A 9,809-nucleotide genomic window follows, 5' to 3' on the forward strand; every position below is an offset into this window, starting at 1 on the left:
TTATCCATAGGCAACTGTTTTGAGCAGCACTGTTGGTGCTGCCCCTGCCTGGTCCCGGAGCCAGCGGTAGCCTGAGGAGGTAGCTCACAGAATGGCCATAGACCCCCCCACCCAGTGCAGTGCTGGGAGCCAGGTTCTGCCTGCAACTGAGGCTGTGACCGTGGAGCCTGTCTTACCCCACTCGGTTTCCTCATCTGTAAAATGTGGTGGCAGTAACACCTGCACGGAGGCTGCTGTGAGCTCACCAGAGCCACATACAACACAACTGCAGCCAGAGGAGCACACTGCACTCACAGTGAGCCACAGGGACAGCTGTGCCTCCGTGTGCCTGGCTCTGCCCTCCCTGTGCCTAGAGACCCCTACAGCCCTGCAATGGGAAGAGGGGGGGGGGGTTCTGGAAGAGGAACTCCCAGCTCCACGGCGTAGGCTCTACCTGTTCACTCGGCAATGAGGCAGGGGCTGGGGACCTGATCTTGGAGGTAAGGAGTAATAGGCCACTTTGATGTGTGGCCTTGGCTGGCAGAGCACACAGGGATACAGAAATCAGCTCCCAGGATGGTAGTCACTGGTGCTGTCCCTGTCTAGCACACTGGGATGGGCACCCTCACCCCGGACCCCGAGGAACCAGGCACTAACTCCTTGCGCAAGGACTAGACGGGCCTCTTCCCAGATGTCCTTGGGGATAGCAGCCACGAGGAGGAGCAATTAGGCCATAAACGAGGATAGCAGCTGGCGGGGGGACCTTATCAGACCCCAAAGGGCTGAGTGTGCACTGCCACTCCCTGATTGCTCCAGAGGTGGAACCAGGCAAGGGGCAGCCAGGAGGGGGCCCACTGCCCCCAGGGCAGCCTCTGGCTCTCTGCCACCCATGCACTTGAATCAGGGGTCTGCAGGGGTGATCCAGGAGCAGAGAAGACAAGACACACAGCATCCAGCGATCAGCTGGGGTGACAAAGCTTTTAATTCCTATGGGCAAGATAAACCCAGGTGCTGGGGCCAGGCTGGTGTCCATCTCTGAGGCCTGGGCAGGGTGGCGTAGCACCAGGGGGGTACAGCCCAGCCCGTCGGCAGGGGATTTCAGGGGCAGAGTTCTGACAGCGTGGCTGGAGGCAGCAGGCCTCAGGTGGGCCTCAGTAGCCGTCATCAGCCCAGGTGACCTCGTAATCCGGGTACCTGGCTTTGATCTTCTCTGTGGAGACGGAGTGCTGGGCGCGACCGTATCCCTGAAGAGAGAAGGCATCTCTTTTACAGCCCTTGTCTTGACTCGGGGTGTCCAGTTAGCAGTGACAGCCAAGAACCAGAAAGGGGCAGGGGCCCCCGGGCTGAGCCAAATACCATCATCCCCAAAACATGCCAGGGAGCCCTCCTATGTTAAGACGACCACCGCTGTGAACAGAACTGGACAGTGGGCCCTCTAGCCCAAGGACTGGGCTATTCTAGGCGCCAGAAGAATGTTCCTGTGTTTCCTCGGGTGGCTTGGAGAAGGGAAAGGGAGACGCCTCTGAGTTTCACCCCTGATATTGAAGCCTCAAAGAGCTGGGGGGACAGCGACAGCCCAACCAGGCCTCTGGGGTGGGAACAGGGCTCAGCCTGCTGCAGTTGAGGGGCAGGGAGTGGCCTCACTCCCATGCATGTCACGTGGGAAATGGGGGAAGCTGTGGGGCCTGGAGTGAGTTCTGCAGTGGAGACAGCAGTGGATGCTTGTGCAGCTGGTCAGGCCGCTTGGAGGGCCAGCGGGCTGGGACGGGGGGCGGGGGCTGCAGCCTCACCATGGAGTAGCCGTACACGTGGATCTTCTTGTCCTGGCTCTGGTGGGAGATGCGCCCGCCTCCCAGGCACTCACAGTCATAGCCTTTCTTCTGCATCTCGCCGGATACCTTATCGTAGATGTCGGCTGGGACGGGGAGAGCGCGCAGCACTCAGCTGTGGCTGCCCTCCGGCCCAGGGGGTTCTGAAGCCCCAACTCTGAGCAGCTGATTCCCCAGAAGAGGAACCCGTCCAGGCTGGGGAGGGGAAGAGAGGGTGTGCATGGGCAGGGGCGCGTGGACTAGGGGGTCAGAGGTCAGGCCATAGTAGCCCTTTGGCCCCGCAGAACCCGGTATCCTGAGTGGGGTCCCCTCAGACGGTGGCCCGTCAGCCCCGCCCAGCGTCTGGCCCCGCCCACAGGCACAGGCGGCCCCGCCCTCACCGTGGTACTCGGCCCATTTGTAGCCGCGCACGATGTCCTTGCTCTCCCCAGCCGGGGCCCCGGAGGGCGGTACCACGTGGACTCGAATCAGCACGTACTTGAAGACGCCGTCGGGGTCGATATCCACATCGAGGATCTGGGCGAGGTCCGCTGCCGCCATGTTTCCCGAATCACGCCTGCCCCTGTGGCCCGCACGCAGCCCTCCCCACAGCGCCACCCGCCGCTGCGTCTACAGTGCAGGAGGCGGGCTCTGGGAAGCTGCGACCAATCCCGTGGGGGCATGCAGCTCTGGCCCTTAGCCTCAGCCAATCGTGCCGCCGACCCGCAGCACGGACTGGCCAGTCGCAATCCAGCTCCTTACAACCCGGACCACGCGCGTCCCACTTAAAGGGGAAATGAGTGGTGGTTAAAACTAGCGGACGAAAAACTTCCTTTCTAGCGGGCGGGGTCGTGGGCTGGTGACAAGCCCCTTGGAGGGGGTTAGGCAGCCCGTGAAGCCGGAGGAATGCGCTCCGGCTCTGACAGCATCCTCTACCGTGATTAAAGGCCTCCTGCCCCTCCTCCTCCACTGTGTCTGAGGTCCTGTCCCCCCCCACCGTATCCGAGGGCCGCCGTACCCCTCCCACTCACTCCCCCGCTTAGAGAGGCAATGGTTACATTCGAGTTGTTTTACTTAGTTCGAAAAGCGCTCGCCCTCTGGGAACAATCCCGATCCAGGGTCCTTCTTGACAGGACGGCTCTCAGGCGGGGCCAGAGGCGCAGTCTCGGGGACGGGGGGCGCGGCGGCTCGATTTGGGAGGGCGCGAAGGCGAGTGGGACAAGCGGGGCGTGTGGCCGGTGCAAACGCGCGGGGCCGTGAGGGGCGCGCTGGCGTGTGGGGGAGGGGGCCGGAAACGGAGGCGTTCACAATTTAACTCAATTGATGCCCCCTCTCAGCCCCAATGGGGTGCTGGGAGCTACCGGAAGGCCCTTGCGGGTGCCCGGACTCACCCCCTCTCCCGTTCACTCGTCCTCCATGGGGAGGTCGGGGGCCGGGACACTCGAACGTGCGATCCCGAGGGCCCGAGCCAGGCCGCAATACAAGGCAGCACCAGAGCGAGCGGGGGTGGTGGAGGCGGGAGTGCATTTGTGCAATGACGTCCCCACCACTCGGAGGACCCCTGTTCTGACCAAACTAGCTGATTCCCTCTCCTGCTCCCACCCACGCTTTCCCCGCCCAACTCAACCGGTCCCGGTTAGTCCGTCCTCCTGTTTTCCTACGCCAGAGGATAGGAGCTCCTCCTGCGGTCCCTTCCGCCTATCACTCCTCTGCACCTGTTTCCTGCCTCCATTTGAGGTCAGAGCCTGCGCGGTTGTTTTGTAGGCCTGCTCTGCCCTGGCACCTGCCTTTGGGCCATCCTGTCCAGTGTGAGCAGGCAAGCCAGACTCATGCCCAGCGAGGTCTCGGCTTTTGGCCGGCGCCTGGCCAGCGCCCCACCCACACCCTCAGCCTCCCCTGCCCGGGTCTTCCTCCTCTCTGAGTGTCTTGCTTGCGCCTTGGCTGCAGACCTTGGAGTACCCCTCTATTGCCGCTTGTCCCAGCCCCTCCTGCAGAGCCCAGGCAGCCTGTAGTAAGGGGAGGCAGGCAGGTAGCGCCGAAAAACGTGCGGGCTCGGGGGCCGGCTGTGCTCTGCCCTCCAGCTGGGGCTGGGGCCAGTGGAAACTCACCGCGTACCACCGGGGCAGGCCGCGCGCGGGACACGGATACACCGAGGCCTACCAGGGTGTCTTCCAGAGAGGAAAGGCCTCTGAGCAGAACGCACCCCAGACCACAGGAGACGGGTGGGGTGGCGTGTTAAATGGGACGGGACTAGGCTTTGGTCAACTCGGGCGCCTGGACCAGGGCGAACCACACTTGGGGAAGTTTCAGGGACGCCCTGGGGACAACAAGAGACGGACAAACCGGATCTACGTGGTGGGGTCTGCAGTGTGACCCCTCCGCTCGAAGGCAGGGCCGGCGGTCCTCAGGCCCACCCCACCTCCCAGCGGGGAGCACCAAGTGGCCAAGGACCGGCCTCTGGGGAGGCTCGAGAGAGCTGGGGAAGGGAGAGCTGGGCTAGACTGGCGGGGGTGGGGGTCTCGGTGGGGAAGAGGGAAAGGCAGGGCCTGTAGATAGAACACAATGAAGTAGGTCCTGGGTGGAGCTCGAGGCAAGGGGGCGGGGACTAGGCGAAGTTGAGGCGGGGCTTAGGAGGATGGGCGGAGTCTGAGTGAACGGAACAGATCCTGAATGGGCGGGGTTCGGGGAATCGTTGGCTGGATGGGCGGGGCCTAAGCGGGATGGGCGGGGCTAGGGGCGGCCCTAGGTGAACTGGACATGTCCTAGGTGGATTGAGTGGGGGCCACGGCACGCCCACGCGTGTTACATGATGTCATCGAGCAGGTTGGCGCTGGCCACCCAGTCCAGCGCACGAGGCTCGGAGGCGGCCATGATCATGCACATGAAGGGGCGGCCAGTGCGCCGGTCCGTGGGATAAATGGTGGTGGGTGTGAATCGCCGGTTGGACTCGACAAACTCGCAGAGCTGCTCGTAGACGCGCGGGAACTCGTGGCGCAGGAAGACGCCGCGCAGTCGCAGCTCGCGCTGAATGTGGATGAAGGCCACTTCGCGGGCGCGCCGGCCCGCCTCGCCCTCCTGGTCCAGACCCGCCGTGCCTGGTGGCGGCGTCAGGATCAGCGTCTCCATGTCGGGATCGCGACCCCGCGCGGGGGCCGGCCGCGTCGGGCTGCCAGCCGCCAGCGCCACCTTGGCGAACTTGCGCACCGTGGGCCCAGGGCTTCGCGGCGCGGGCCTAGTGGGAGCGCCGGGGGGTGTGGCGCCGGGGCCTATGGCCACCGACACGCTGAGGAGGAAGCACTCGGCCGGCTCGTAGAGGCGCCCAGCGGCCGCCAGCTCGCGGGCGTAGCTGCCCAGGGGTGCCGCGTGTGTGGCCAGCTCGCGTAGGGACAGGTATGTAGGTGACAGTAGCAGCCCTTCGAGGCCGAAGCGCAGGAAGTTGTCCGCGGAGCCGGGGCTCGGGAAGCCCAGGAAGAGCACGCCGCGGCCGCGCGACAGGAAGCCCACCCGTGCGATGCGCGAGAAGGCACGGTGCACCGGGCCGCTGTCGCGGCAGAACTGGAGCACGTGGCGGCACACGCTGCCCACGCGGCCGTACACGCAGCGCGCCTTGTGCGCGTCCCAGTCCTCGCGGCGGCACAGGCGCGAGCAGTAGTAGGTGTAGCAGCTGTGGCAGGACTTGAAGTAGAGGCAGGCGTTGAACATGGTCTCCGTGCGCCGGCAGCGCGCGTTGGAGCAAGTCATCAGGTCGTCCTCGTCTGCGCTGGGCTCCGGGGACGCGCCGGCCGCCTGCCCCGAGCCCGCGGGCGGCTCCTCAGCACTGCCGGCCGACGCCGGCGGCGAGCGCGGCACCAGCGCGGGGGCTCCGGGACCCCCGGGCCGCGAGTCCAGCAGGCGGCGCAGCTGGCGGCCCAGGCCGTCCTGCGCGGGCTCCGGGGCGTGCCCGGCGGGGGGCCGCGAGTCGATCACCAGGTCCGTGATGAGCTCGTCCAGCTGCTCGAGGCTGCGCTGGCGGCCGGAGGTGGGGCCGTCCGGGACAGCGGGCGGCGGCGGTCGCGGGCGGACCCCGGGGAGCTCCCAGCCCCTGGCAGGCGGGCGTTCGGCGGCGCGCAGGTCGTTGTCGGTGATGGTGATCTCGGGTGTGACATACCAGTTGCGGCCTGGACCCTCGCCCGCTCGGCCTTTCTCCGACAGCGACGTTTCAGACAGGGACAGCGCTGCGTAGCGTCTGGGCGAGGTGGACAGGTTCACAACGACTGGCTGGCGCCGGCCTTCCGGGGAGGTACCCAGTGGCTCTCGTGCCTCCCCTCCCAGCAGGTTCTCGTAGCTGCGGCCGCGGCCCAGGGGGTCCTCGCGGCGCGGCCCGGGCGCCAGGATGTTGTCCCAGGAGCGTGAGTAGTGACGGCTGTCGTTGGCCAACTGAGGCGGGCTGATGCCGGTGCCACCGTGCCAGGAGGCGAGCAACGAGCCGGGGGCAGGGGGTGGCGCCACCTGCAGGGTTCGGTAAGGCCTCGGGCCCCAGTCGCCCCAGGCCGGGCTGCCACGTGGGTGTGGGTAAGTCCGCGTCAGGGCGTCGCGGTCTCGATACCGTCCGAAGTCCTCTGTGTAAAAGGGTCGGGTGGCGGGATAGGCCTGGGGCTCCTCGGCGTTATAGCGGGAGCCCCAGGGCGGGCCATAGGCTCTAGGGACCTCTCCGTAGTAGGAACGGGAGGGTGGTTCGTGGACCGGGAATGTGCGTACTTCCGCTGCATAGTAGCCGCCTCCACGCCTTGGACTGGGACCCCGGGGCTCCTCAGGCTGGAAGGACCTGGGGAAGTAGCTATCAAAGGGAGGTCCTGGGCTGGCTGAAAAACCACTGGAATGCCCCTCTGGTTCCTCCGTGTAAAAGAACTGGGTGGGGCCGGGTGGGGTGGTGAAGGGTAGACTTCGGCGCTCCGCGTAGTCCCGGGGCCCAGGCTGAGGCCCGTCGCAGTACAGCGCCCGGGGGTCTACGCAGTACGAGTCACTGGGGGTGGGGGTGCGCGACAGCGCCACATGGCGAGGCCCAGGCACCGTGAGACCGTGGAGTTGCGGAGCAGTGAGGGCCCAGGGCGTGGTCTCGACGGCCCCGCAGGGCCTCGAACCCCTGGCAGCGTGCTGCAGCACCGCGTCGTCCGGTTTGATGTCCAGGCGGCAGCGTACATGTGGGGCAGGCCCGGCAGGCGGCTCGGGCTGTGCGTAGCGGCCGGCGGCCGCGCATAGGGGCGCGATGCGGCCGGGACCGCCCCGCTGTGGCTGCAGTTTGATGGGGTGCAGCTCATTGGCGAGCGCGCGCAACGCGGGGTACGCGGGCTCCCGGCGGGGTGACCCCTCGACCCGCGCCGCGCGTTGGACGTCCCGGCCTCTGCGCTGCAGCACTGGAGGCGAGGCGGGCGCGGGCGTCAGTTCCGGAGGCGCGCGGGGCGCGCTCTTGGAGCGAGCGCGGCGCCGCGGTTCACTGTCGCGGGACCGCGCGCGTGGCGCGGGAGGGTCCGCGGGTGGTGGCTCCGGTAGAGCCTCCATAGCCGCCCCGTCCAGCGCCTCCAGGTAGTCGAAGCTGCGGCAGTGGCGCTTGTTGAAAGGCACAGGCGCAGCAGACCGGGCTATGGAGCGCTCACATGGCGGGCGTCTGGACGCGGGCCCCGGGACCGCCACCTTGATGTCCTGGTACACGGTCGTCACCAACAGGTCTGGCGGATCCGTGCGGGTCATCTTAAAAGAGGTCCCCAAGCTGGCCGCTGCAGCTCACTTGGCCTTGTGGGGCTTTCGACCTGGAGTAAGATACGTGTCAGAGCGGACCTTCCGCAGCCCGGACTTGGCTAACCCCTGCACTGGCCCGACTTACCTGGGGCGCAGTGGGCGGAGTAGCCCTGGCTTCGGGCCTTGGCTGAGGCCACAGGCACTCGCTCCATAATGGCGTCTGAAGCCCCTACAAGAGGAAACCAGCTGTCCAGCCACTGGAATGCCCCCTCCCCCCATCTTTGTTGGCCACTTTCTGCTTAGATGAAACTAGAATGGGTCAGTTAGAAAGATGATGCCATTGCTGTGGTGGCAAGCTTGGTTAGACCCTCTTTCTGGTACAGGACTGATAGGAAGAGTAGGGGTATGTTCCCAGGGCGGCCCCCTGGTGCCCACGATTGGAATGACTGTGAGCTCATTTGGGGCCTTCTGTACAGACTATGGCTGCTGGCTCCATAACCCATTGTTGACAGAGAAGTGCCCTTTGAGTGCCTGGTGCAGAATGAGCCCTCCCTTGGTTCTAGCATTAGCCACCTCTGCATAGATTTTCTCACCCCACCCCACCTGCTGACAGGGCTGGGCTTGGAATCCCCCCCCCCCCAGCATGGCAAAGGCCACTATGCTGGGGACAGCTGGGTGCTCCAAGCCCCGGTCCTGAGGTCCCAGTGGGCTCTGAGGTGGCTCCATCAGGTCCAGGGATGGCCCTGAGGTGACAAACTGGCCTGTCCCACACTTGATATTTGGTATGGTCCTGGCCAGAATAATGTCCTTAAAAGAGTATACCTGGACCTCAAAGTCCCCTTTCCTTTGCAGCAACCTCTGTCTTGGGGTGGAAAGAGCCTATCAAGCTCATTGGGGTTTTATGACAAGACGAAGAAAGTGACTGCCAGCTTTGCAGCGTGCGCAGGGCAGCCAGGCCAGGGCTGCAAGATCATGTGGGGGCATGCATGCCAGGCTCTGGCTGCCCCTGTTCCCGAGTCGGGCATCTGGCCAAAAGGCTGCTGGCAAGGGAGGCAGGCTGGGGGGGTGAGTTAATCTCCACCCCCTTTCTCAGGAAAAGGCATCTTAGGAAGGCTCCATGGAAACCTGAGGCTCCACGCCCCCGCAATGCTGGCTGGGCTGGGGTCTGCGCTTCTGTACCAGACTCACACTCAGACTTGGGTCACCAGCCCTGTGGTGCCAGGGCCCGGACAGGCTGGGAGGGGCTCAGATGATGAGAAAAGGGCCCTACCTCTGCCCCCGGCCTGAGGAGTGTGCTCCAGGGTGAGCTGGGGAAAGGGGGGACGCTGGGCCCTCACCTGTCAGGACTTCTGCTCGGGTAGACCCTCTGTGTCCCAGGTGTGCCTGCAGGGCTGCTCTTCTGGGTCAGGGCCACCAAGGTCCAGTGCCTGTCCCCCTCCCAGCCTTGTGTCCACCCCAACTATTTCTGGTTCACAGGACCATCCTTATCACCACCTTCCAACAACCCTAAACTCAAAGCCTGGCAGGAATTGGGAGCCGTAGGACAGGGTGAGGCTCCACCCCAGGGAGGTGACAGCCTGGCCTTGCCGCTACTGCTACCGAGGTGAGGACGACACCAGCCCTCCCCACCCTGCCCCACTCCACCCACCCCGCCATGGGGATGGAGTGGTCGCACCGCTTGGATTCTAGACCTAATGAGCTCGAGGGGGCAGCTGTCCTCACGGTGCATCCTGGCCCCCAGTCCCCAGCCCCGCAGCTCTCGCGGGATGGCTGGGGGCGGGACCCCCATCCTTGCGGGCGCCCCATCCGCGACAAGGCGCGTGGGGCAGTAACCCTCGACCCTTTACCTGAACGCTGTTCCCCGGCGGAGTCCGATGGGCTGCGCAGGCCCAAGCCCACCCGCCGTCCCCCGCCTCGTTGCGTCCCCACCGCATCCGCGCCGCGTCCCCGGCACCGGCAGAAGCTTCCAGGCAGCGGAGCGGAGGCCGTCCGGCCGCTCAATGCTGCCCCGGGTGGCGGCCGGCGGCGTTGCATTTAAAGGGGCCGCTTCTTGGGCCTGGGACCCACGTGGCCCGCTGGCTCCGCACTGGTGCTGTGCGGGGCGCTGCGTGACGAGCCCTCCCGCACCCATAAGGTGCAGGTCTGAGGTCTAACAAGGGACCTGCGGACCCTGCCAGTTCCTGCCTGGCAGCTGGCGGTCTGACAAGGTACAGGAGCAGGGATCTGGAGTAGCCCCAAGCCCTGGCCAGGGCTGTGGACAGCTTCTAAATTTCACTCCCGGAATTCACACCTGGGGTTGAGCCCAGG

At 65.5% G+C, this 9,809-nt stretch overlaps 2 protein-coding genes across 5 annotated transcripts; both read right to left on the minus strand.

Annotated features, from left to right (window-relative positions):
* Window positions 1–943: 943 nt before the first annotated feature.
* Window positions 944–2,622, minus strand: PHPT1 (phosphohistidine phosphatase 1). 2 transcript variants are annotated; one of them, XM_066255692.1, is made up of 3 exons: window positions 2,287–2,622; window positions 1,770–1,894; window positions 944–1,223 (listed from the first exon to the last, which is right to left on the minus strand). In XM_066255692.1, the coding sequence occupies exons 1-3, from the start codon at window positions 2,468–2,470 to the stop codon at window positions 1,131–1,133; spliced, it is 402 nt and encodes a 133-aa protein (XP_066111789.1). In that variant the 5' UTR covers window positions 2,471–2,622; the 3' UTR covers window positions 944–1,130. The 2 variants fall into 2 exon arrangements, with proteins under 2 accessions (XP_066111789.1, XP_066111791.1); XM_066255694.1 differs by having other exon boundaries at window positions 2,189–2,497.
* On the minus strand, window positions 2,463–9,429 carry AJM1 (apical junction component 1 homolog). 3 transcript variants are annotated; one of them, XM_066255690.1, is made up of 4 exons: window positions 9,350–9,429; window positions 7,648–7,731; window positions 3,179–7,573; window positions 2,463–2,571 (listed from the first exon to the last, which is right to left on the minus strand). In XM_066255690.1, exon 3 carries the CDS (start codon window positions 7,512–7,514, stop codon window positions 4,590–4,592), a length of 2,925 nt encoding a protein of 974 aa, XP_066111787.1. In that variant the 5' UTR covers window positions 7,515–7,573; window positions 7,648–7,731; window positions 9,350–9,429; the 3' UTR covers window positions 2,463–2,571; window positions 3,179–4,589. The 3 variants fall into 3 exon arrangements, with proteins under 3 accessions (XP_066111787.1, XP_066111785.1, XP_066111786.1); XM_066255688.1 differs by having other exon boundaries at window positions 2,513–2,571; window positions 2,862–7,573; XM_066255689.1 differs by lacking the exon at window positions 2,463–2,571 and adding an exon at window positions 2,932–3,055.
* Window positions 9,430–9,809: the final 380 nt, after the last annotated feature.

This window comes from Saccopteryx bilineata, chromosome 2 (assembly GCF_036850765.1).
Source record: "Saccopteryx bilineata isolate mSacBil1 chromosome 2, mSacBil1_pri_phased_curated, whole genome shotgun sequence".
Lineage (NCBI taxonomy): Eukaryota > Metazoa > Chordata > Mammalia > Chiroptera > Emballonuridae > Saccopteryx > Saccopteryx bilineata.